The sequence below is a fragment of the Podarcis liolepis genome, assembly GCF_965112155.1.
Source record: "Podarcis liolepis genome assembly, chromosome: 2".
Taxonomy (NCBI): domain Eukaryota; kingdom Metazoa; phylum Chordata; class Lepidosauria; order Squamata; family Lacertidae; genus Podarcis; species Podarcis liolepis.
This window is the reverse complement of record NC_139555.1, coordinates 73,962,214-73,988,402: the sequence shown is the minus strand read 5'-3', so window position 1 is coordinate 73,988,402 and position 26,189 is coordinate 73,962,214. Positions and strand designations below refer to the sequence as shown.

Below are 26,189 nucleotides of genomic sequence, written 5' to 3'. Positions count from 1 at the left end.
TTTTGAGTTTTTGAAATCTGAATATATTTTAATACCTTCATCCTATTTTTGTTTTAAAATCAAGTTTGTATATTTCTGGCCTTTTGACATGGAACATTGTAAGCAAATTTGAAGTTTTCTAACGTTTCTAAATCAGAACAAGCTTGTTATTATTTTCATTTCGCCAGCAAGCAGATTAGATAATTTAAGACTACAGAGGGCCAGGTGTCAAATCTTCAAAACCCCAACAAATAAGCCCTTAGACATAATCCGCAGGGGAATATAGAACAACTCTCAGGATTCAACGATCATGTTCATTATCTCCATATTCATGCCTTACACACCTTTACATTTTTTGTTGGCCTGCAGTACTTAATCTTCTCAATGTGAATAAAAATATATATATGCTGAGATATGCATCTTATGGTGGAAGCTATGCACATTTAGGGTTTCTACCTGTGAAAAGGTGTGCTTACGAGGTGATAGGGAGATGTAGACACAATCAGCACAAACCACCAGGAAGTTTAATGGCACTTGCAGAGGAGAACTTACTGGTTGATTGCGCACTTTCAAGTTAAGCATTATTCAAAGTGACATACTATATATGCTGTACTGCCAGGTTCCATATACCTTACTTGCTAACCTAAGAGAGGGAGGAGTGCAGGGATGGTCCATCTTGCAAGAAGCACTTCCCTTTCCCCACCAGAGGAAGCAGCTTGTGCAATGCAGGGAGCTACACGCTCCCTGCACTTTCCCCAGGATGACTGAGGGGGGTGTACCACTTTCTCAAATGAGAGCAAAAACATTGCAGGTGTGGAAGGCTCCTCCTCCTGTGCAATGCAGGCATTGCTGACTATGCAGTCTGTGCCACTATTAAGGCTTTTCGCTCCACAAAGAAGCAGTGCTTAAAATTGTCAAATACATTTACTTGGGATGGGATGTGGCACCTTGAATCCCAGAGGCAACACCCCTTTGGGATGCAAACAACCACTTGCTGTTTTTTTCTTCTTCTTCACTAAACTTATTTGAGAGGAGGGGAAATATACCTCCATAAAGAGGTGATGTTATGGGGATGAACATAAAGGCAGCTCTATAAACATAGGTTTACCAATGCAGATGTAGATATAGTTCCCACTTGCCAAGAGGAGGGTCGTATCACAATATTTACATTATGTATCCCTACCCCTTGTAGTCATTAACTTCTCATATTGCCATTCATAAAGGTAGCCATTCAACTCTTTGTCCAAGGCAGCAATCTTGTGCACACTTACCAAAGAGTAAGCCTCACTGAAAACAGTGGGAGTTATTGCCAAACATGCTTAGGATTGAGTTGTAAAACAAGCATCTTGCGGGTTTTTTGCTTTAGGCTTTTTAAAAGTATCCTGGTTTATAGGCCTACTCTGGCATGGGGGAATTTTGGGATACAAAACTTAAAGTGAAACCCATGTTCTTCCTCACTATACTTCAGTGGGTGATATTTTACTGATACTAGCAAGGACACATGTCAAATTAAAGCATCATGCCGTTATCCAATCTATTGCTCAAGCCGCATGCTGGTAACAGGGAGATGAAGGGGCAGGTATTCCTCATTGCTTAAGTACATGTTGATCTACAATGTCAGTGATTGCGAGTATAGTTTCTAGGGAATTTGCTGGCAATTCCAGATGATGTTATCAAATATCATGTAAACCTGAGGATGAGGAATTATATTGTAGCATAATGTGAAAAACGATCTTTCCAAGCAAGGGCAAGTTTTGCTAAAAGCATCATAAAGTAGTGTTGTTCCCTTGGAGCGTTCTGGGGCGGGGAGGAGATGGCTGTCCTTTATGGCTGAATCTTGTTCACCCAACTCTTACCTGCATGGGAATGGCAAGTGTCAGCAGTAACTCGGTACAGTCCAACAGAAAATTAAGGCACCATGCTGCAGCCAGCACCTCTGCTGTTAAGTCCCAAAGAGTGAATATCCAGAGAGACACCCCATCCCCATGCCAATCCTACTTTGGTGTGTGGGGAAGGCAGGTTCCAAGTAAGGCAATATTAATTACTATCTCCCTCAGCAAACCTGCCTTTTCCTTCATCTTCACCAAGTTCTGTAGGAAGATCTCATGTGGCAAAGCGCCCGTGGCAACATTTCATGCCCCTCTACAAGTGAGGGGCACAGAGAGAGTGTGTAGATTTGCCCAACACCATACAGCATATAATGGAGGAAAAACTGGGGCTTTTCCATGGTGCCTGGACTCCCATTGAAAATTTGAGGTTGCTGGATCTTTGAGAACTAGGCATGCCTTGTAGCAGAGAAAACCAGCTAGGTGTCAAGAGCATCAACCCACAAAAGGGAAGAAGGAACCAGGGGGGAGCTTGATTAATCCTGCAGCTTAGGATTTACCCTGATTTTCCAGTTGCTTTGGCCTTGGGTTTGGTATGTGAAGGGAATCACATGGCAGAAGGGTGCAGCATTGGTGTTAAGGGGAGAAGGCGGTGAAAGGAGCCAGTGACAAGGCAATAACGTTCTGCCACAAAACCCAAGAAACCTCAGTGGTGAGAACCTCAGTCCTACAAACCTGGTGCTTGAGGATTATCCTTGAAAACGCAACATGGGTAGCTGGTGATGATAAAGAGCTGGAGCTCTGGGACCTGATGCAGGAACTGTGCAAACAAGGGTCTTGACTATAAGTGCTTTGGTAAGGAGCAGAGAAACAGTTGCCGACGCCTACAGAGCCCCACTTTATATGTACTGGTGTAAGTGTACATTTCTGGTTCCAACATGCTTTGCCCCCCTTGTGTACCACTCAGGGATGCTGGAATGCAACAGTCTGCTTTGGGTGTGATCTCAGCAAGCCCTAGCCCTCAATCAAAACATCTAAGGCCTACGTCCCCTCTAGCAGGGTCCGGTCTCAAAATAGGAAGCAATGCAGGTTTTCAGCTTCTCTCTCTCTCTTTCTTTGGTATCTCTCTCCCTCGGACTGCTGCCTTCTGCTCTGCATGCCCCTATTCAGGCCTCTGCTTGCAGGGGAAGGACACTGGCCAGTGCAGAGATGAGATGGGCGTAGATCTCAATCCCGCGAAGGAAGACCTGCTCATTCAGGAACTCGTTGTGGTCATGCAACAGCACAGGGGTGCGGTTCATTGGGGAGAAGCCGATAGCCGGGTGTCCTGCCTGCAACACAGTGGGGGGAGGAGGGGGAAGAGGAGACAAGAGAAGCTCAACCAAAGTACTGGAAGAAATCAACTGACAAGGTAAATGCACACAGGAAACGCACTTGCACTCACCGCTCTGATATAGCGGCTGTCTGTGGCAGCAGGGAAGATCTCGCATTGCAGCTTCATGTTCCTGACAAAGACAGAGATACTATGACAGGGGAGCTCCCATTGCTAAGCTAGGCTTTTCTTTCTCCTGCCATGGAGGCTCCAAGCTGCCTGAAGGCGGGATTCGGATGGTGAGAATTTTTAAAAATGGAGCACAGGGTACCTCGGATGAACAGAATGGGAGACGTTGGGAAGGGTGAGGATAACTGGGCCACTCTCCTGTTCTCCATACTGATCCTAGGGGAGTCTTTTTCTGAATGCCTTGAATGTTAGGTTTCCCCCCTCACACATCCCTCCCTCCAAAATGATGTCGTGTTTACAGTTCCTTCTGCGTCCGGCAGGTGAAAACAGCCACCAGCCTCCACAGGTGTCTTCAGAAGAGTGCGTGTGAGAATGGGGGGAATGAGGCGTCTTACTCACATGTCCCTGCAGGTGCCACTGAACGCCTTCCACCAGGGGTCAGATTCCTCTGTGGAGGTCACCGACTGATCCGTGTATTTCTAGCCCAAAGAAAAGGGTAGAGGGTGAAGCTTGGAGGAGGCAACAGGGCACCTACAGTGCAGGAGACTTGTGGCAAGGGCTCGGCAGAAGCGGCAGCAGGAGTGCGAGAGGTTGAGGGAGACAAGGCAGAACAGAAGGGCAGCCATATTGAGAGAGGAGAGGGCCAAGAGGGAGATGGAGGAGAGAAGGAGAGAGAGAGAGAGAGGTGGCAGCAGCAGCTGCAGCAGCACAGGCGGCCATGTAGCCATAAGCCAGGAACTGAGCTATGCGTCTAGATCTAAGGGGGTGGCAACAGGCTGCTGGAATATTCCCTCGTCTCCACAGTTACCTGGTGGAACTCATAGCTAACACCTTCCCCAGCCGCCCGGCACCAGGCTGTGAGCTGCTCCTCAAATGCCTGCAGAGCAGAAACAAAGCAACATGGTTATTTATTTCATCCAGGAATTGCTTCCTGTGAAACATCTTGAATCTGTTTAACAATAAAAACATCATCAGCAAAAACATATAAAAGTCACTTCAGATGTAATAACAGATAACAGACCGGATTATTTTTTTTAAAAAACCCAACTTATAAGGCTTGTTTAAGAAAGCACAGTCTTCAATAGGTGCTGGAAAAATAGAATCTCTCTGATCTGTACGTAGCAGAAAGGAGGTCCAAGGGGTAAGTACTGCCACACTAAAGGCAATGTACATTGTACAGAAAGGACCTCCTGATGAAACGGTATCTGGAGAGGGTTCTCTTCTGCAGGTGATCAGCTGGGTGTAAAAGGGGTTAGTTGATCTCAGAATGATTCTGATTTCAATTTATCCCACAGTCTTCTAACTCATCCCAGAATCCTCTGCACTCCTTCCTGCCATGGTTAACCACCATTCTTACCCCCACAAATATATATAAAAAAATATCAAATGCTCCTTAAGCTTAACCACTGATCCAAGGATCCATGCTGGCTTAGAACCATGCCAAACCTCAGAGGCTTCCCTCAACTGCTTCCCCAACTGGCTCCTTCCTCTCTTGCAGCCTCTGAAGGCGGGTCCTGCAACTGGAGACGATCCTTCAGGGCAAGGAGGAAAAGTGGAACGGGAAAGTCAGCAGGGCTCTTGGAGGTACCTTACAGACAAAGAAATCCACCCCTTCAATTCTCCTAACCATAACCAGATTAGGATTAGGGTTGCAAGGTGCTTTCATGTGATCAATGATAACCAATGCAAGACAAAAAAAATTATAACATTTTGTAATATTTTATAGGATGTCTCAAACAATTTTAACATAAGAAGCCTAGGAACGAGAGCTCCAGGTGACACAGTCCAATGCAGGAAGAGTAAACATACACTCCCCAGCCATTTCCCAGTAAGCATATTCCAGGTAATACCCCACAGCCTGAAGATTAGTCTCCTTTCCCCTATCTCCTTCCTTTCTGTCAGTAGCCAGATACTGTACCTTTAAATCTACTGTGGGAGGGATGCGGATGTCAAAGGCAGCAGACATCTCAGAAGGGACCACATTGAAGGAGATGCCCCCATTGAGCATGGTCAGGTTGAGGGAAGTGACGTCTCCCAAGGTAAGGTGCTTCTCTGATTTCAACCTGCAAGAAACAAGGGAGAAAGACTTTCACCCCACATCTTTGAAACGCTGCACTTAATTGTTCCCTAAGTCCCAAGGGTGAAGAAACAGGAGGCTAACATCACCGTTCCAAGTATTGGCAGGAACAGTGGGTATTTTCAATCGTCAGAGCAGCTAACATTCCCGCCCATAAGAAGCGGAGTCCAAATGACAGGTGACTCATACAGCAGCTTACAAGTGGTCTTGGAAACATAGACACGTTCCACTGCAAGCCTCTTGTCTCAGGAACAATGAGTGCCACTGATGCTGGGATAGGGGACCAGAATTCTTCCAGATGTAGTTGGCCTACAACTCCCACCATCCCTCACCACTGGCTATGCTGGTTGGAGCTGGTGGAAGTTGTAGTTCAACAACATCTGGAGGGCCATAGGTCAGTTCCCTCCCTGCAATAAAGCTTCTCTGCCTTTGCCCAGCAGGGCTGTTGCTCATGGGCTCTACAACAACCTGAATGTTCCTCAACCCACACAGATGGCAACGAGTCACGCATCCGTGTGGCCCAATGAATAATGCTAGCATCAGTCCTAAGGGATGGCTCTATCTCAGTTACGAGGACAAACTTAAGGACTGAAAGGCCTGTGCACATTAGAAATGGTCACCAAATAAATAGCAAACAAAAGTGAGCCATAGAGAAGGTCAGGAGAAGCCCCCTTCCCAACACAGTCAGGCTTCCCATAGGGGCTTCTTTTTTCCTCACCTTTGTTTTTCACGCTCTCTAAACTCCAGGAAGGAAGTAATCACTCTGTGCTATGGGCAAGAAAGCAGAAAAGTCAATGCAACAATATGGAAACATGGATACATATTCTAATGAGCAAATGTTTTTCAAGGTGGCCCAGCAGCTGGATGGTACCAGGCTCAAAGGCTTGTGTAAAGAAAGGTCTATGAAAACAGACCTCAGCTCGGATGGCTGAAGGCATTGCTTTTAGATCTAAGCAAACAATTCTGTCCCCTGCCAAACAAAAGCAGCCTCGCCTCCCACGCCACTTCGCCCCTATTCCTAATCTCTTACCATCTTTTCAGCAGCTGTGTTCTCAATGAATCTGGATCCATGTCCTGGGTTCCCTTCTACCTTCACTTTAATCCCTGCAAAGTATTCAGAGGAAGCACAAAACATGAATGGTAAGCAAGGTAGCCCAAGCAACACCTTGATGCCCAACTCCTACAGTAAGTGAGAACCACATTCAACACATCTTTTAGAGGAAGCGTGCCATGATCCAAAGGATCAACATGCACAAAGAAGAGAGAATAGTACCGGAGTGTTGCACAGACCCCCAAGGCTGATGAGCCAAACGGCTTCTGCAGTTGAATAGTGGGCTTGTTTCTTCAGCAGCAGGAATTGTTGCTGATAAAGCCGCAGCAACCTAGCTGCACACATCATTTGCATCCATATTGCATCCATTGTTTCTCAACTTATATGGGGAAATGGCATAGTCTGTACTTTAAGAGCCCCATTTTTAAAACGTAGTGCGCCCAAACAAACGAAAACAAAACTGCATGCAAACTGTAGTGCAACGTTTTGCGTTACAGTGAATTTTCAAAGAACAAACAAAGGTTATTCCATGGGTAGGCAAACTAAGGCCCGGGGGCCAGATCCGGCCCAATCACCTTCTCAATCCTGCCCGCAAACGGTCTGGGAATCAGCGTGTTTTTATATGAGTAGAATGTGCCCTTTTATTTAAAATGCATCTCTGCGTTATTTGTGGGGCATAGGAATCCGTTCATATTTTTTTCCAAAATATAGTCCGCCCCCCCCCCCCAAGGTCTGAGGGACAGTGGACCAGGCCACAGCTGAAAAAGGTTGCTGACCCCTGGTATTCCTACAAATGGAGTAGGAAGGGTGGGATGCATACCTCTGTCCTAGTTTCCATGTAACCTGAATCCATGTCATGAGTAGGTACAAGAAAAAAATTGTTTCCAAGTTGTAAAAAGCCCCTAACTATTCAGAAATGCTCTGTTGTATAATACTGAGTGGATATGCTTAGTGGTGGGAAAGTAGGTTTTTTTTACTATCATGGAGTAGACCCTATAAGATTTTCCTCCATTATCTCTCTAGCAGTTGTCCGCAACAATGGGTGAATGATAAAACTTTTTCCATTTGTGGGCATCGTACTAAGAAGGCAACAGGGATGGGCTAGAGCACCATAGGAATAAATTGAGGAAGAGCTAAAGATACAGCAGTAAGGCAGCAGATGAGACATTGGACTGTGGCAGTATCCCAAAGAGAGGGAGCCAGAAAGCAAGCATGGGTGAGGGGGAGAAAATGTGAGGCAAAGCCATCTAGGAAGGGGAATAAAAGCAGCAAACTATAGTAAATCAGCTTTATGGCAATGTTACCATTCGTATATCCAACAAATGGTGGATATCCTGTTACCTTGATATGAATCCCCACTCCCTTTTACAGATATAAGGCAGGGGATGCTGGCAATCACACTTATACAATCTGTTAACACACACATGTGAATGCCGACTTTCAGACATTCACTGCAAAATTATCCGAACTCACAAGTTACAAGCCCTTACTGAAAATCCCAAGGTTTAAAAAACCAGTCAAGGAAGGAGGCTTAAAATTCCAAGTTGATTCCAGTGATGTTAACTGTGACTAAAAATCCACAGATTCAAATCTACTGTGAAAGTGAAAAACAGCTGTGGCTAAGAATTATGAAGTCCCAAACCAATTTCAACAGGATGCTGGTCTCATTATCTGCTCTGGCTCCTCCATAAAGCCCCGAAAGCTCTAGGAAGTGTTACATGTGTGACTATTTTACAGTGAAGACATGGGTATGGCAAAACTCCAGAAACTACTCAGAAGAATTCGTGACTTCCCTGTGAAAGAGGCTCAACAATTCTTTCTTTCAAAAGACATTATCTCTCCCAAGATCTGTATTGAAAATGCAAGCAAACATCATGTAAGACCAGAAGTAGCCATGAGGGAACCACAAACAGAGACAAAAATCCAAACCCACAAACATAGAAGGAATCCCGGATTGTACTCACACCATGGACATTTTTCGCCATAGAATACAGTGAAAGTGTCTGTCGGGTTTGCCAGGCCTGGGGGAAGAGAGAGAATGGAATTAGGAAACAACACATTTAGCTAGAAGACACAGTAGGCTTTCTGAAGCGCCTTTTGACCAGGAAAGCAAAGTGGCTGGGGATTCATTAATCTCATGCAAGTGAGTTCATCATTAGCCTTGCACCAGTAAAACAAAGAATCTTCACCACTGTATGCCCCTTTTTGACACTAAGCCTGTGACCTAACAGAATCTCATTCTTTCTCTCTCCCCCTCTCTCTCTCTGGCAGTGAGAGAGGAAGTATGCCCAGGTAATCACCAAGGATAAACTGAAGCAAGGGTAAAGCAAAATGTATGGGCTGGTTCCCTCATACACTCAAGTCCAAAATAGCTTCCCTGATGGGAGTCTCACCTTCATCCAAGGCAAAGCCAACATTAAGCGTTGCAAACTCAGGACGCTTCACAAACATTTCCATCCCCTTGTGGCCCCCAATCTCTTCATCTGCAGGAGAGGGAAAAGAGACCAGGTAAGTGAATCACCAATTGCCACATAAACACCTTTGCTTTCATTCTCCAGAGACCAACCACATTTCTCTCTGCACTTGAGAGTCAAAACAGGCCCAAGAGCTTATGGCAACTCACAGTTCCCTATGGGAACCTGGAGGGATTTCACTTGTGGCGATTCAGCTCACAGTGATGATCCACCTTAGCAATGACACAGAGATTTGTGATGTTCAAATTGTTTCCTGCTGTGTAGCAGGAGCCAGTCAGTCTGCTCAGGAGAGCCAGGAAACTGCAGACTGTACTAATACGGAAAAGGCTGCAGAAATAGCAGGTATCAGTATCTGGTTACCTGGGCTGCAGCAGAGGGCCAGAAGAAACATTCTATGGGAGAACGGTGCTTGGATCCCCTCTGATGTATTTTTATTGAATTAAACCTATGTGGTTATATGCTGCAGAGAAGGGAGGGGGACATGAACCTATATTGCAGTTAATAGCAGCAGTCTGTGGGGATGTGGGGAGTGATTAAGCCATGGAAGTAGTGTGAAGGGAAAGGGTTAAACACCCACCCCTCCAGTGGCATGGTCTCAACCCAAATTGGGAGGTACCATGATTGCTTTTAACCACAAAAAGGGCATAAGGAGAGAACACAGACTTTCCATTTACACCCAGTCAGGCCCAAAATCCTTGGTTGTGGTACATGCATCCTCTGCAGGTGCCCTCTAGTGTTCCAAGGATGGAACAAGAATGGCTGTCTATTAAAGGATCTACAAGCAAAAACCTTGTTTTGGGCAGCTACAAAGACCACATAAAGAAAAGCCCAGCTGGATCAGGCTACAGGCCCACTTACATTATTCTCACAATGGCCAACCAGATGCCTCTGGGAAGTCTGCAAGCAAGGCTTGAGTGCAACAGCGCTCTCCCCACTTGTGATCCCCAGCAACTGGTATTCAGAGGCATACAGCCTCCAGCAGTGGAGGAGGAACAGCCACCGCCACTACCAGATACAGTGGTGCCCCGCAAGACGAATGCCTCGCAAGATGAAAAACTCGGTAGATGAAAGGGTTTTTCGGTTTTGCGTTGCTTCGCAAGACGAATTTCCCTATGGGCTTGCTTCGCAAGACGAAAACGTCTTGTGCTTTTTTTTAAAAGCCGCTTGAAGAGGCGCAGTTGCGACGGACCGTGCTTCGCAAGACGAAAAACATCGCAAGACGAAAAGACTCGCGGAACGAATTCTTTTCGTCTTGCGAGGCACCACTGTATTAAATTCTGGTTCCCCTCAGCCGCCTCCTATAGCATCTCTTAAACAGACAACTACCAAAGGAGATGGTGGCGACTTATTTTCTTTTGTTTTTGGTGAGTCTGGTTATTGAGAGGGGATTGAGGGCAGTCAATACAGTGAAGGTTTGTATGGCAGGGATTAAAAGGTTGGGTTGACTTGCCTGGTGTAATTTGCAAGCTGAGAGGGGAGGGGAGGGACACAAACTCCTACTACTTCAACTGTCCTTTGGGAGGGAGATCTAAGGAAAGAGGAGGGCTGGGCCTTTTAAAGTTCATTCAAAAGGGTTGAGAGAAATATGGAAGGAGGAGAAACTATTAGGGCAAGAAATACAAGTAAATGGGAAAGAATAAGCCCTTGGTTAACTCACCTGGGACAAAACTCATATGAACAGTACGTGGGAAGTGTCTCCCTTCGGCTTTTAGTTTCCGGATGGCCTCTATGTACCTGGAAGGAAAGGAGCCTTATTTAGTGGCTGATGATACCCCTGGGACAATCCAGAGATGCTTGGCCTACACCCAGTCAGGATCATGCACAGGTGCAGGAATGACAAAGGAGGGAAAGGGAGGGTGGGTTTTGGGGGAGGGGTGGCAATTGGAAGCTAGCTGAAGCCTGGATCAGAGTCCATTGACTTCTAAGATATACCATACAGGGCAGAGCAAGACAAGTAATTTGTATTAACCACACATTAATAAGAATTCGGGGGTGCTCCTGGTTCTGCCTTTATTGCTAGAGGCACAGATAGCCTTGGTGGCTATGAATGCCTTTTACCAGCTACCGCTAGTCCGCCAACTATGGCCATTCTCATAGTTTGGCCACGGTAATTCATGCATTGGTAATTTGCTCTATGTGGGGTTACTCTTGAGCCTTTTCTGGAAGTTCCAGCTAGTACAAAATGCTGCAGCTAGAGTGTTGATGCAGACGGACTATCGCCAACACACAACTCCAATGTTCAAAAGCTTGCACCGAATGGCTATAGGCTACTGGGAGAGGTTCAAGGTTCTTATATTAATTTACAAGGCCTTTACAACTTGGATCCAGGATGCCTCAAGGACTGCCTGGTTCCATAGATTCGTGTCCAACCACTGATGTATTTGAGGGAGTCACCATCAGGGACCCCCCATGGCTCGGATGCACAGTTTGTATCTACCAGAAGCTGTGCATTCAGTACATGGGCATAGCCAAGGAGGGGGCAGGGGGGCAGCTTCTCCCCCCCCCATCAAGTAAAACAATAGAAATACTTAACTAACTGACCAATCACGTCAGTCCTGCCCCCCTCCCCCCGCAGCAAATATCCTGGCTATGCCCATGCGTCAGTACAGTGAACTTAATTTTATGGAACTTCCTTCCAGTTCAGATCAGACAGGTTCCTCTCCCTGCTGGACTTCCGATGACTACTGAAGACTTTTTTTTTATTCAAGCAGGTATTTTAACTGAATTCTGATTTTATGGTTTTAGATGATTTTTATTTTTATGATGTTGAGTTACTTGCATACTGCTTATGATGTAATTAAGCTGCACATAATGTAATAAAATAAAAACAAGATGGCTACAAAAGTTATACAAAACTTTGCTACTTGCAGGATTTAACCACCCACATACTATGCAGGCAGCATTTGTGTGTATTAGCAGTCTATCTATTCCTGTTTACCTTTGGGGCACTGAACCCATTACCATTTAAGCCAAGGCACACTGGCCAATCAGGATTAAGTTTTCCACTGACTTCTACACTCACTAAAGTGCACTAACTGAAATGATCACTCCACGTGAACTATGATAGGATGAGATAATCTTCTCAGTCATGTGTCCTCTCCTCCACCATGGATGGACTTACTGGATAGAAACACATTTCATATCTTGGGCTCCACGTGCATAGATGTTTCCCTCAGAATCCTTGAAGGCTGAAAACGGATCATAGCGCCAATATTCCTGTGGGAAGGAAAACAGCACAGAGCACCTCAGGAAGATAGGAGTGATGGGAGGACATGAGGCGCTGAATCCATCCATATCTTCTTTGTCACCCTATGTGATTTGGCATGTGTGCCTGCTTGAAACACTCTGATGCCACTACAAGTGCAATTAAAAAAACAACACTGTGGGAGACTAACTACAGTGGTACCTCAGTTTTCGAGCCGCTTAGTTCATGAACAACTTGGAACCCGAACGCTGCAAAACCGGAAGTAGGTGTTCCGGTTTTCGAACTTATTTTTGGAAGCCGAATGTGCTCTGTTTTGCGTCCCCCTGTGTTTCCTGTTGCACTGCTAATTTGCCTCCCCCCCCCAATTGTGATTCAAGCCTTCTGTTTCCGATTGCAGTGTTCTGAGGTGATATCTGGAGCTTATATTTGGTGCTTTTGTTTCTGCTATTTATTTTGTGTTTTTTGCTTTGAGGCTTTTTCAGTTAATTTGTTTTTGAGACCGTGTGGATCCCAGTTCAGCTACTGATTGATTGATTGATTGTGTGACTGCAGAGAAGGATAAAACCAGGCAAGAAAAAAAATTAATTTTAATTTTTATCATCTACAATGCTGTTTTATTTACAGTGGTACCTCGGGTTATGAACATAATTCATTCCGGAGGTCCATTCTTAACCCAAAACCGTTTTTAACCTGAGGCACGCTTTCGTTAATGGGGCCTCCCGCTACCACCGCCACGCAATTTCAATTCTCATCCTGGGGCAAAGTTCGCAACCCGAGGTACTACTTCTGGGATCCCGAGTTTGTAAACTGAAGTGTTTGTAACCCAAAATGTTTGTAACTCGAGGTACCACTGTATTTTATAGTACAGTACATTGTTTATTGCTTTCATTTTACTATCTCATAAGATAGTAAAATTCATGTTAAATTGCTGATTTAGGGGTTGTTTTTAAAACTCTTGAACGGATTAATCCTTTTTGCATTACTTTCTATGGGAATGCATGCCTTGGTTTTGGAACACTTTGGTTTGGGAACAGATTTCTGGAACACATTAAGTTTGAGAGGTACCACTCAAGGTACCACTGTATTAAAGAAACCATCTAAATGCCTACAGCTATTTATTTCTCCCTGAAGGTGGCACTCTGCTGGTATAAAGCTGAGGACTAGAATGACGAAGAGGGCAGAGTTTCCTTGAGTTTAAATTATAGGGCTTACTCAAAGGTATATTGCATCTCATCCCTCAACTGTTGTCGTCCTAGAACGTGTGAACTCTGCGGTATGTATTACTAATCCCCCAGGAATACACAGGTGTTGATGTGAATGAAAATGCATCACACCAATATAAGCACCGTCACCTGTGTCCTCTATATATTCAAAACATGAAGCAAGCAAGGATTATCACGCTTCCCTGGGTCTTTCAAAACATTCTGAAGGAGGGGGCACATTTGTACTACCAACACCCTTTCTGAACAGCAATATCACATGCAAGATGCAGAGACCTGAATCCTCTCCTAACCTCAAACACCGGCACGACATCTGTATGGGAATTCAGCAGTATGGAGCGGAGATGTGGGTTTGTGCCTTTCCAGGTCAGGATGGTGATCACACGGCCAGGGCAGACCTGCAAAAGAACACCAAGTCAAGTTGTGGGTTGCTCGTCCTGTCACTAGATCAGTATGGACAAAAAGCTCCGCAGATGGTTCCCAAGTACTTGGAAACAGTTTTTTTTAAAGGTAGTAACCTCTCTGTGTGCAATGCAGAGAGGCAGCAACAGGGGCTGATGGATGATGATGATGAGAGAGAAGCAGCCCTGTTCTGGCTCACACTCTTCTACCTTATTGTGGCTTGGGCTTTATAGTCATTTTTGAGTTTCCATAGGGTCTTATTTTCTTCTCTGCAAATTGTTCCATTAAATTAAGGGAGAATTCGATGGACAGCAAGCACACTGGAGCCTTAAGGTGGCTTTGTCTCAATTCAGGTTTCTGCAGTAGCCACTTGTGGAAAATAAGCATCACCGTGAGGTGACGAGGCAGGAAAAACGTTTTAAAACTGCCACTTGGGGGGCAAATGGGTAGCGAGGGAAGCATTATAGGTGAGTAGTTTCTGTAGACTTGTTTGCAAGGCTGAGCACAGTGTGGGTTGTATTCCAACCAAGTTCTACTCAGAGTAGACCTACTGGAATTAATAAATCCGAGTCACTCAGGTCCATTAACGTCAATGGATCTACTCGAAGTAGGACCGGCATTGGATACAACCCTGCTCATTGTGAGTTAAAGAAACAGGTGTGAGGTACAGTGCCACAGGCTGAATCAAAATGAGCCTCGGAATTCAGGCAAACACAGTGTCTCCTTGTGGCGAAATCAGGCAGCCCCAAACTGCTTCTGTGGATCCAGGTCCACACCTGCAGTCCTCCAACGGCATAATAAAATGCAGTACTTTCCAACACAGAGAAGTTCCAGAAATCACTGGACGGAGTCCGGAACAGATACAGGACTCTGGGAAATTCATATAGGCTTATGGTTGCTAGTCCTTTTAAAGTACCCTGGACTATCATGATAAAGACTGAGGTAGAGGCAAACTCCAATATTTGAAACTGACCCATTTAAATTTTAACATTTTGGGGGAGAATTAGCCTTTAACTATACATAGGAATAGAGAAAAGAACACAAATCACTTCTTTTTTTAAAAAAAAAGTTTTCGTTTTTGCATGGCATTAATTTGTAACAATCATCAGTCTAAACACAGGCCCCAATGCAGGAAAGGTCAGGCTGGATCTGTTCAAGAATAGCCTGAGAACATGGTAATAAGAGATTAATGGGATAGCCAGCTCATGAAGAGATTATAGGCTGCACGAGGGCTGCAACAAATTATAAAACAGCCAATATGAGCACCAGCATTATCAGAATGCTTCCCACAGCGTGGCTTAATCAGAAGGTGGCCTGAGAATAAATCCGAAGACATTCCTCACCACCACTACCTTGAACCACACAAATCAAGGGGGCATAATTAATCAAAACTTGTTCAAGACTGCCATTTATTTATTTATTATGCTTCTATTTCACCCTTCAAGTCAGGCCAACACATGTGGTCCTGAAGAGCCCTATCTCTGGAATTCCTCTCTCTTCCCCACCAAAAAACCCATTTGGCTCCATCCCAAGTCCTCCCTTGATCCTCAGTTCTTCTTCCCCATGGCCTCCTTGTCTAGCATCTAGTCTAGCATCCTGCTCTCACAGTGGCCAACCAGATGCCTGTGAGAAACCTGCAAGAAGGACCCAAGCACAAGAGCTTCCTGTGGTTTCCAGCAACTGATATTCAGAAGCGTTAGTGCCTCTGACTCTGGATAGGAGGGGAGACTCTGGATTTCTCTTTCTACAATGTTTTCCCCCCCTGCACATCCCCTAAATCTGTTCTAGGGGTTCCCCCAACCCTTTGGATAAGATTTGGGGGAGGGTTCAAGGCACACACAGGGAGGGAAGGGGGAAAGTCCCATTGTGCAAGTGGAAATCCTTGTATTGGCAGGACTCATTAGGAGAATATGGCTCTCAGTCTCTTTGGAACCTCTGCTAGGCACTATTTTGAGGTCATTAATTTGCGGCTCTGACTCCAGCCTCCGTACTAGGTGCTGGTATTGGACACCAGTATTTTAACAGAACCGGTGATCATTTGTGTAAAACATTATCACCACCTGCAGAGAGGATTTACACGATTAACAAATAAGGAATGCCAACATTATTTCACCACTAGGACTGACTGATTATCTGTATCTCAGGCCCAAACTGTCAATAATAAGTCTTCTCTGGAGAAGTGTTAAAGAGTACATTTTTTTGGCCACAAGGAAATAATAAGGGGTTGTAAACTTAATGCAGTGATTCCAACTAAGGAATCTAAAATTGTGGTCTACATTTCACCCATGACTAACAGGAGTTTTGTGGACACTTTGCTCCTGTGAATCCAACGCCATCTTCTTATTCCTGGTACTTAAAACAGATGGAAGTTTGACAGTGACAACAATCCAAGAATGTTAAGAAATATCCCTCTTGCAGATGTTAAGAGAATAAGCAGATGAGACGGAATTTAAAAGACATATACCATTGTGATTATCAAATTTGAGTCTGTGGTGGTGGAACTAGAGCTCCGCGTTATAATTCTTTAGGCAGTATAGTTTTACAGTTGTAATTATGCCTCTCATTTTGCTAGCTCGTTATTAATACTGATGCTATGTTGTTTTTGCATCTGGTATGAATAGTTTTATTCATGCTCATTGTACCCAGCTCTGAAATGTGTCTTGGTCAAGGGAGGCTTAGAAGTACTTTAAATGAACAAACAAAACAATGTTCTTGAGAGCCAGGAACCATTCACCTTAGCCCAAAGCTTCCTGTATGACAGGAGATTAATGGCACCTCCTTTACCAAGTCATAAGCTTTGAGAGACTATGTAACAGTAAATTGGGAGATGGGTGATCAGACATCCTGACAGAACTGAGATGGGGCAATGGCTTTCTCATTAATTACCTCCACTTTCTGACACTGTAGGCCAAGTTCAGAGCCTATTCTCTCCAAGAATTTCACTGCTGTGTCTGGAAGGAGAGAGTAGAAGAAGCTGTAAAAACCACATATCAATGAAATACATTGCTTTAACCACCTTTCGGTCAATGACATTTGTTTTACTTATGCATTTACTAAAAGCATTTATAAATTGGCCTTAAGAGACAGCCAGTGTAGTGTTTAGAGTGATGGACCGAGATTGGGAGACCAGGGTTTAAATCCTCACGTAGCCATGAAGCTCACTTGGGTGACCTTGCGCCAATCACTCACTCTCAGCCTAGTCTACCTCACAGGGTTGCTGTAAGGATAAAATGGGGAGGAAGAAGAAACATGCACACCACCTCAAGCTCCTTGGAGGAAAGGCAACATAGAAATGCAATAATAAATACATCAAACCATAAATTACCAAGGCAGCATACAACATGAAGCAATTCAATAAAACTTACTCAAATCATCAGTGTAGCCTCTACAAAAAGCTGCACATCCATTGTACCTAATGCAGTATGAGCAGTAGAACTTTTCCCCAGAGGTGGACAGCAAATGGAGTTGAAGCATCGGACAAGGTTTTAAAATATTTTTGGGAATACATCTTGTTTGCATACTCTGGCTTTTACATGTTTTTTTGCAGAATGTCGCAGAGGCCTCTTGTTTGAGCCCTCTGTTTCAGATTAGCTAAAGCAGTTCTTTGTCTTAAGTATTTTCCATTGAACGTTTTGAATGATAGCAAGCATTACTGTATTATATTCTTATTTATTACTTGCTCTTCACCCCAAGGTGGGTTACAACATTCAAACACAGCATAGCACAATATTAAAACAGACATAATTACAGACATAAGAATGGTCCTAAAAACATACACCTCATGTCAAAAGGCAGGGTAAAGAGATGTAGAAAGAGGTATTTGGAAAGACACACAGCAGAAAGCATAAAATCACCTGGTACACTGGTTTTCCGAAGTCCACCCAGCACTTTGCCAGCTGGATCATAGTTATTCTCCTTTTTCTTGTCCAAAATTGTGAACCCGTTTTGCCTTCTGATAGCACGCTGGAATGCCATCACTGGGAAGGGGTGTTCAAACCTCTAATATTTCTATGTACAAGGAATATTTCCCAAAAAAGCGTAGAATTTTTGGGTGTCATTCCAGCATTTGCTTCTATGGAAGGCTCTCTTATATTGCAGTGGCAATAATGCAACCCTGAAACTGGCAGAAGATGAGGCTTCAGGACAGAGGCTGATCTCTCACTCCACACTGCTTTTTGCAGATGGGCACAGTTGTTGGGCAAGGGGGAAGCAACAAGAGCGACTTGCACCTTTTCATTTTTCTTTCTCTGAAGCTCAGTGTGTCAAGTAAAGAAAAGGACTGTCTTGCCCTCCCCTTCCACTATTCTTCTGCCTGAATATTGCTCTGAGGATTATTTTGACATATTTTGTCATTTAATCTGGAAAGGTTCTCAAGTCTTGTCGGTGCTGCTAATTTCCAATGCTTCCCATTGCACACTTTATATCCATCCATTCTCCGTGCCCCCTAAGTTGACTAGCCAGTTTGACACGGACCAGCCAAGGCATGTTGAGAAGTTAAAGCTTTCTAAAGATGGTAGGCCTGCATGGAGCAGCGTTGCCTAATTTTCCTTGTAGATGAAATCAAAAGTACAATTTCTGCAAGGACTACAGGGTCAACTGCATACTACTGACTGTGTCCAGAGAGTGTTAAGTGTTGTTGTTTTTTGCAAAGCTAGCCCTCTCCTTCTGGCAGCCCCTCTCTATTTCAGAACCTTCTATGTGGGCCTCCTTGACCCAGTAGGGCAAAACAAACGGAGGGGGGTAAAAATCTTTTGCTTTCATTCTGTGGTTCCTCTCAGGAGTTTACTTGGCCAAGCAAACAGGAAACAGACCTTATTAAGTCCCCTTTGATGGATTCTTCTCCCTGCAGGGCCCCTCCAGCAAAACAGGGGAGGGTGGGGGGGATTTCAACAACAAATCTTTTCTCCCTGCAAACGCTTTGTGCTGGAGTTTTCTGGCGCAGTCCTCCTATTGCCCTTCTCTCCTTGGACACAGGAAACAATTCATACAGTTTCATTCTGCCTAGCTCAAAAGTGTGCAACAATGATAGTCCAGTAGGAACCTAATGGTTTCATCATTGAAGAGGTGATGCCCTCTTCATGGACCCAAGCCAAGACTTTCTCCACTGAGACTTTTTCACAAGCAACACTTAAATGGGCTTCTCCTGCTTCTGTAAGTGGAAAACGCACAACAGCTAATTATGGCTCTCTTGCACTTTTCTTTCTCCCACTAACATTCACAAAGTGAGATGCATCCCAGGCTGCATATCCTATACAGCTAAATAGGATTGTGACATTTTACCTAAAGTATTTTTCAGTATATTCTTCGGCTGCAAAAGGCTCCTAGACCAGCTTACAACAGCCTGTAATAAGATGGACCCTACCCTCAGGTTTATAATTTAAAATACACAAAATGGAAGGGAAATGAATTGCTAAGGAGGAAAAAGGCAAACTCGCGAAAGCAATCCTAACCCCAGCCAGGCAGCAGCTGAAGTCTAATGCCACCAAGTGATGGCAGTGGGTGGGTGGGTAGCTCAGGATCTAGTGCAGGCATAGGCAAACTCCGGCCCTCCAGATGTTTGGTACTACAATTCCCATCATCCGTAGCTAACAGGACCAGTGGTCAGGGATGACGGGAACTGTAGTCCCAAAAATCTGGAGGGCTGGAGTTTGCCTACAGTATGCCTGATCTAGTGAATCCCAGGCCAGGCTAAAGGCCAAAGGAGATGTTTTGAACAATGATCTATGCAATCCACACACACGCACACACCCGACCATCACCGCATGCAGCAGATGGAGGGGGTGTGTGGATTGCATGCTAAGACAATAATTCTTAGTTACAAAAGTGCTTATAAGTGTTATTTCTGGCAAAGCGGTGGAGCAGTAAGCCATTGCTTTGCTTGAACTGAAGCAAGTTGACATAAGTAAAATGCAAATAGTAATCCAGTGCAGCTTTGTAATAATAAAATCATTTTTATTTTTTTCCAAAATGACTTGGCCAGTTTTCTTTAGACTATTCACAGAACCAGCCAAACACACAGTTGGTGACAGTGTGAACAAAAGACTGAATGAGGTTGCCCATAGCAATCCTGTCATGTGTACCCTCTGCTATGCCTGGGATTTGATTTTCAGTGTGCATTACACAAGAGCCATTTTCCCCTCTGGTATATCCAGCACACGCTGCAAGCATGTGGCAGGTACATAAGGCCAGGGGGTAGATAAGGGAGCTACCACACAGAGGCTTTCTTTTCAACAACTTTCCAATGGACGCCATGCAGTAGGTGGACATGCAAGGGTGCCCCCCATACAATGTATTTTCAATTAAAATACACAATCTCACTTCTCATATGAATTTTGACCCTAGCTCAAAAAGGCCAATGTAATGCAATTCAGATGCACCAGGCAGGCTAGGACTGCAGCCTTTAAGCCACTCATTCCAGAGTACAGTGGTACCTCGGGTAACAAACACCTTGGGTTACAAACACTTTGGGTTACAGACTCCGCTAACCCAGAAGTAGTACCTCAGGTTAAGAACTTTACCTCAGGATGAGAACAGAAATCATGCAGCGGCAGCGCAGCAGGCCCCATTAGCTAAAGTGGTACCTCAAATTAAGAACGGTTTCAGGTTAAGAACGGACCTCCAGAATGAATTAAGTTCGTAACCAGAGGTACCACTGTAGTCCTACTTGCTTCCATGGCCTTACTTCAAGCTATGTGATATGGGAACAGGAGCCTAAGTTACAAGGTGACTTAGAAAGGCTAACTTTGCCAACTTTAGGCTGAGTACACTGAGGACAAGGGTTCACATGACTGCAACTCAATGTCTGCCTGAACGAAGTGGATGAGAGCCAAGGTATACGACAGACAAAAAATTCTCTTCCAGCTTAACTCACTTGAGTGCTCAGTGCATACAGATTTACTCCTGTTGCCATGAAAACAAGGCTTAAATCCTCTCACTTTGTGACTCATTAATACTTCAGGATAACAGAGGGGCAATACTTGTCTGAAGTAAGCTCTGGAATGTGGACTTCACTCAGCACCAAAGTTCGAAAAGCAGCAAAGTGTTTCTTAGATAAACTATTAACATCTGCTGTTTCACACTTCTGAGTAGCTTTGGGTGCAAAATATCACCATTAAACCCCTCCAAATTACTTTCTGATCTGACAGCTATGGAACACATTATTTCTTTCAAATGGCAACTCAAAAATCCGTATGTAGGGATTTGTCCACCAGGCATGAGTGGGGGTGGAGGAAGAGAAAGGGATATCACATCCCTATCTGATGTCCTCTGAGGTACAACTTGCATTCTATTATCAGTAGTGGGGAAACTAGGGTCATCCAGATATTACAACTCCCACATCCTTTGCTGGCTGGGGCTGATGTGAGCTGGAGTCAAAAAATCTCTGGGAGGGTCACAGGTTCCTCATCCCTGGCCTATACTGTGCTCATCTGCTCTGTGAAGGAATCATGGTTAGGAAGGTGAAGGTAGGAAGGTTAAGTCTGCTGAAACAACGTACATGGGTTGGAAATGTGACTTGAATCTTTTGAGGAATAGACTGAATCATGCAAGGAACAGAAATTTTAAACACACACACATCCTGAAACCAGTGACTTGCATTTATGTGACTTAAGCTTCTATGTGACTTGCATTTTATGAAACATTCCATTCTGGTCTAGCAAGTTTCTTCTGCTCCTCTGCCTACTGAGGACCACTGGGGTTTTTGATGTGCAGTAGTAGCTATCAAAAGTTCCAGCCAAGTATTTCCGAAACTCAAGAAAGTGTCAAAAGTTGTTTGTGCTACAGTATGGTGATTTGCTGTTCAAAGTGGGAAAGGGCAGAAGTCCGACTGGGCGCATTCAAGACCTTGTGTTCTTCTAAAATTGTTCTCTGGATTTTGGCAGAAGGCTATAATCCAACAAAGAGAGACTCATGCATAAACCTGTTAAGCGGTTAATAGTTCAATCCTATGTGCACCCTTCCACTCTGAAACAGGCCCCATTGGGCTCAGTGGGACTTACTCTCACAGAAGTGAGTACAGGGCTGTCTGTCGCCTTATTTAACTGTGTTGAATTGTGTTTTCATCGGCCTACTCCATATCAGTTGTGGCTTCCCTGTTTTCCTAATGTTAAGAATTTCTCCAACCAAGTTATGCTGGTTCTTCAGCGTAGTAAGGAATTTTGTGCATTTAGTCCTCAGGAAATTTTACTGACCTAGTTCAGAAATAGTAAGTTTGTGTCTGGTCTGAATCACTCAGACTGAAGATGGTGGCAGGCTAACATGGCTGAACATTTCCGCATATAAAAATGTTGCTCGCACATATAAAACTTTTTGTCAGCGGAAAAGGTTCTAGCATAACCACTTTCTTTACATTCTAGTCTTCTACGGGCAGCAAACCAAACCACGGGAAAATGTCATGGGACATGTTACCATTATTGCAAGATACCCTGTCTGAAAGTATTTTTATGTTATGATTTGATTAAGTTGTAAAAGGAGTCTAGAGAAATGTTCTGACTCTGAAGTAGAAAATGCAATGATGCGTTGAAAAGATGGCAAATGTACTGGATTGTATTATAACGGTTAATTTTCTTGTCAATTTTACATATCTTATCTGGATATTTTAATTAACAATTTAATAAAAAATGTCCCAAAAATATCCCTGGTCACAGGTGTGTTTGTGTGTGTGTGTTTAATAAGGCTAAAATGTTGTTCTGAGCTTCTCAGAGGAACAGTGGCATAGAAGGAGACCAATCAGGTCCTGGCAAACTCTGATGGGATGTTGTTTTAAAAAAGAAAGCAATGAAATGCATGTTATAAAGTGAGAGGAAAGATATTTCTCCTCACTCTTTATAGCACAGTTTTAGTGCTGAGGGGCAATGGAAGTCAGGCTTATCCATGTGATTATAAAGGCTAAATATTGAAAATAATACATATGAAACATGGGGTGGTGGTGCTAGATAGATACTTACAAGCTGTACTCAGAATAATTCATATGGACCGAATGATCACAGCACAGCACAGATAATCATAGGTCTATGTAAATATATCCAGGAATGCATAATTCCAACTAGATGGTTTTTCCTGTTTAAATTATGCTGTATGTTACAAATGAATTCAGTGCATCTTAGCCAGAACAGGTGAGATAAAACCATTTCAAATGAACTCAAGAAATCAATTTGTTTTGTTCACTCTGGCAAATGATGCAGGAACATTACCTCCAGCTGCTAAAGTAACCAGCCTCCGAATGGACTCCCATTGGTTGCTGATTATGTAATGTTTCTGCAAAGCTCCAGCAGTGACACCAGTCAAGTAGACAGCAGCAGAACTTCGCCTTTTTAAAATGAAGGAGGAAAAAGAAAACACCCTCCGTACCATAATCAGGCTCTGGCTGGACAGTCTTGATTCTCAGATATTCCCGGAAGAGGGTGACTGATGGATCTTCTTGGGGGTCCTTCTCCCCTTGCCTTTTAGGGTCTTTCTCTGGCAGCATGTTAGCCTTCTGGACACAGGATATTAGAGTCCTCTGTGAAATTAAGAAGTGAATACATAGGAAATGCAGAGAGCAAGAGCAAGAATATCATTCTCCCTTATTTACTGTTCAGAGTGGAATTGCGCTGCTACAGGTACTAACTTGTATAACCACATTTAATTCCTGCTGTGCCTTCTCTCGCTTTCCTGAGGCTGCAGCAACAGGAGGAAATTGCCAGATGGCACCAATAATTGACTGATTAAAAAACTTCCCCGAAATGGATTCGCTCCCAAAATTGTAATGGTTCAAAAAACACACATCCAAAGCTATGAAAGCTGAGCTCAGCACTTGAGGGAAATCATCATTGCACCCAAGTGGGGAAAAAAATCCCAATCAAGGCTTTCTTTCAACTCAATTACACCTACTACTATGAAGGTCACAAGGTTTAATCTGAAAATGAGCATGGCCATGTGCACTTTCTACAACAGCTTCTTCTGGGTATTGTGTCTCTTACAGAGCTCTTGGGCTAGAGCACAAGGCAACTTTTGCTGGAAATGAGAAATGACTGTACAGTAATGGCAAGAGTAACGGGTGATGTGTTCTCTTAACACCTACATGGAAGCATTCAAACAGGCAGCTTAGCAAAAGGTGCTGGAAACACAGAAGGGTGCGAAACTGACCTACAAGTTGGGAGTAGCGTTGCCACCTCCACACACACCCTGCTGACTGTGTCCTGCATTCACCACAGAAACTCCACAGGTATAGATAGCCATGCCCTACAGGTGTGAAGAAAGCTGCATCCATTGAATTACTGCCAGTCAGACAGCTGTAAATGGGTACAACTTGCATTATCAATGTGTAGCTGCTCCTAACAGATGGGTTCAAGCAGTGCTTTTTTCTGGGGGGATGCGGGGGTATGCATACCCTGAAACATTTTGTGAATCTGAGTTTGGCCTCATTGAGGGGCAGTATTTCAACACGAGTAGGAAAATGAGAGTATCACTAAACATTTTTTTAAAGAAAAAAAGCACTGGGTTCAAGACTCGTATTGAGGGAACTCTATGATATAAAGATCCACAGTTTGTGCTCTCCTTTTAGTAAGACAATAATGCTGTAGGATATTGAAGATTCAATATTGGGGGTTTTTAGACATCATGGTAGTGACTAAAATAGAAGGGAGGCTGGTAAAATTAATAGCACAGGAGAAATTTCTGGTGATTAGGTGTTAAGGAAATTGGTGAGGAGAGAATTGGGAAAGGGAGCATTAAGTGGGCAAGAGCAAGTATGGGAAGTAGGGTTTTTTGGGGGTGTTTGTTTTGTTTTGAAAGAAGAGGTGTGGGAAGAAAGACTGCAGACACTTCTGCCCAGCAGAATTTATTGTGAAGAAGGTGCTGCTCAAGCATGGAAATATTTCATAACATCCACACATCATAGTTGATTAGTCAGGAAAATAACATGGGATGGCAGTTTCATGTGGACAGCATTGATGCTATCCATTTTTTAAAAAAAACACCCAAAAAAACTGAATGTATGAGCAGCACCGAGTCCACAATACATTGCTGTGTGGCAATACCTGTGTGGCAAGAAGGAAGGCTTGTAGAGTCGCTTATCTACCACAGTCAGTGCAACCAGGCGCTTCAAATAGGCAGGCATAGGTACAGTTGGCGAGCAAAAAAGTTCGCGAGAGGTTGTAACTTCGGTGGACTTGCTTTGCAAAGCTAGATTCGTGTTAAACAGGCACAGGGCGTTGTGGGCAGCAAGTTATTAAGGCAGCAGGGATCGAGAGGGAAACTTTTAGAAAACGAGCAGAGGCAGATTTGGCCAGGGGAAGTTTGGGGCATGACAGCGTATGATGAGTGCTGGAAAATGCTGCGGCTTTCGTTTCTCGTTTCTTTTTTAAATGAAGCATTTGAGGGAAGGGGAGAAGAGAACGCGTTTGTTCTCCCCGTAACTTGGCGCAAGGCTGCACTTGACAAGGGGAAAGGCCGGCCACACAACGCAGGCAGCGGGACTGGGAAGCCGCAGTCGATTCCGAAGAGGGGGGTCGTCCTATAGCGGAGCTGAACGTGGAGAAGAGAAAGGCGCGTTTATGGGGATAGCGGTCAGGAGCGGGGGCGTCCGAGGGGCGCCGAGCCAGCTCGCCCCTCCCCAGCCCCCTCAGGACGCGCCTTCCCGCCCCGGCTGCTAAGTAAACAAGGAGTTCCGCAGGAACCTCTCTCCCTCCTCCCTGCAGGCGCAAGGGCCGGCGGTGCCAGGCGCTGCCGCTGCCTCGCCCGGGCCGCCTAAAGGGGACCTTCTCGGGCAGCCTCCCCGGGTCCCGCCCTACCCCGCTCACCCACCTCTCCGGTCGCCGCAGAAGTCACTGCCTGCCTCCAGCCCTCCTCCTGCTGCCGGGCTCTGCTGCACTCGCGGCAGCAGCGGCGGCGGAGGAAGGCTGGGCGCGGGGACAGTCCTGCCTCCAGCCCGCCCGCCGGCCTCAGGCGGGGCCAATCCCACGGGGGGCAGCCGGGCCGCCTTGCCTCCGTCCCAAGCCGGGCGAGTGGGAGGAGGGGGCTCTGGCGCACGTGGCCGAGCGGGGGGGGGGGCTTTCGGGAAGAGGCAGAAGACGCCTCTGGTTCAGGACTTCCTGGGAGGGAGGGCGCTGGTTAGGGTTACTGCGGAGGGAGGGAGGAGAGAGCCGAGCGCGCCAATGCACCTTTGCAGCGGGGTCCCGCCTGTCCTCTCGCCTTCAGGGCTGGCCTTGGCGCCAAGTTCCGGGGTTTAACACCCCTTTCCCGTCGCCCGGGCCCGAGTGAATTAATCCTGGTTGCCAACCAGAGAGAGAGAGCGAGCGCGCGCGCAAAGGCCAGGTTTTAAACGGCAGGCTTGGGCACGTCCAGGGCCCTTCCACAGGGAGCACTTCCTGCTCCCCAGCGCCTGCTCTTCTCTTGAGCAGGCTGGCTAGAGGGTGACAGCACGAGCCGCGAGCGGAAACTCGCAGCCCAGCTAAGAAATTCCAAACTCTTAAGT

General features: G+C 45.1%; 1 protein-coding gene across 2 annotated transcripts; it reads right to left on the bottom strand.

The window, feature by feature from the left end:
* Positions 1 to 26,139, bottom strand: ACY1 (aminoacylase 1). Of its 2 annotated transcripts, none has more exons than XM_083488747.1 (15): positions 25,876 to 26,139; positions 23,084 to 23,234; positions 16,622 to 16,686; positions 13,627 to 13,731; positions 12,030 to 12,124; positions 10,566 to 10,642; positions 8,828 to 8,917; positions 8,399 to 8,455; positions 6,414 to 6,487; positions 6,102 to 6,151; positions 5,225 to 5,369; positions 4,115 to 4,183; positions 3,706 to 3,785; positions 3,250 to 3,310; positions 1 to 3,136 (listed from the first exon to the last, which is right to left on the bottom strand). In XM_083488747.1, the coding sequence occupies exons 2-15, from the start codon at positions 23,199 to 23,201 to the stop codon at positions 2,972 to 2,974; spliced, it is 1,251 nt and encodes a 416-aa protein (XP_083344873.1). In that variant the 5' UTR covers positions 23,202 to 23,234; positions 25,876 to 26,139; the 3' UTR covers positions 1 to 2,971. The 2 variants fall into 2 exon arrangements, with proteins under 2 accessions (XP_083344873.1, XP_083344872.1); XM_083488746.1 differs by lacking the exon at positions 25,876 to 26,139 and adding an exon at positions 25,520 to 25,828.
* Positions 26,140 to 26,189: the final 50 nt, after the last annotated feature.

Bases quoted from the DNA above. Each gene is read 5' to 3' on its own strand.
- ACY1 (XM_083488747.1), bottom strand. From the start codon at position 23,201: ATGCTGCCAGAGAAAGACCCTAAAAGGCAAGGGGAGAAGGACCCCCAA. The intron at 10,643-12,029 runs GTAAGTCCATCC...CTTTCCTTCCAG, and splicing joins ATGAAATGTGTTTCTATCCA to GTACATAGAGGCCATCCGGA. The intron at 8,918-10,565 runs GTGAGTTAACCA...CCTCTCCTGCAG, and splicing joins TCATATGAGTTTTGTCCCAG to ATGAAGAGATTGGGGGCCAC.